We start from the raw sequence: 248 nt of genomic DNA on the forward strand, positions 1-248 counted from the left end.
CATCTGGGGACATGTTTGGTGGCTCTGGATGTCCTCGTAACGTCTTGTCTCTCCCCATGGGGCAGAGGCAGAGCGGTGAGATGGTCCCTGCTGCCTCCGTGAAGCACATCAGCCACCGGCGCTTCCTGGCCACCTTCCAGCTGGATGCGGTGTCCAAGGAGGAGCAGGACCTGTACCGCTGCGTCACCCAGTCCGCCCGCGGCTCCGGCGTCTCCAACTTTGCCGAGCTCATCGTGACAGGTGGGTGA

The 248-nt window shown here is 63.3% G+C and overlaps 1 protein-coding gene across 1 annotated transcript in view; it reads left to right on the forward strand.

The window, feature by feature from the left end:
- Positions 1-56: 56 nt before the first annotated feature.
- Positions 57-248, forward strand: part of LOC104465783 (receptor-type tyrosine-protein phosphatase U-like) — a gene marked incomplete at its 3' end in the record, with an annotated part of 6,405 nt that continues 6,213 nt past the window's right edge. Inside the window, 1 exon segment of the mRNA XM_010078966.1 lies at positions 57-240. Within this exon segment, the coding sequence (XP_010077268.1) occupies positions 57-240 (184 nt within the window).

Source organism: Pterocles gutturalis, unplaced genomic scaffold (assembly GCF_000699245.1).
Source record: "Pterocles gutturalis isolate BGI_N339 unplaced genomic scaffold, ASM69924v1 scaffold25138, whole genome shotgun sequence".
NCBI lineage: Eukaryota > Metazoa > Chordata > Aves > Pterocliformes > Pteroclidae > Pterocles > Pterocles gutturalis.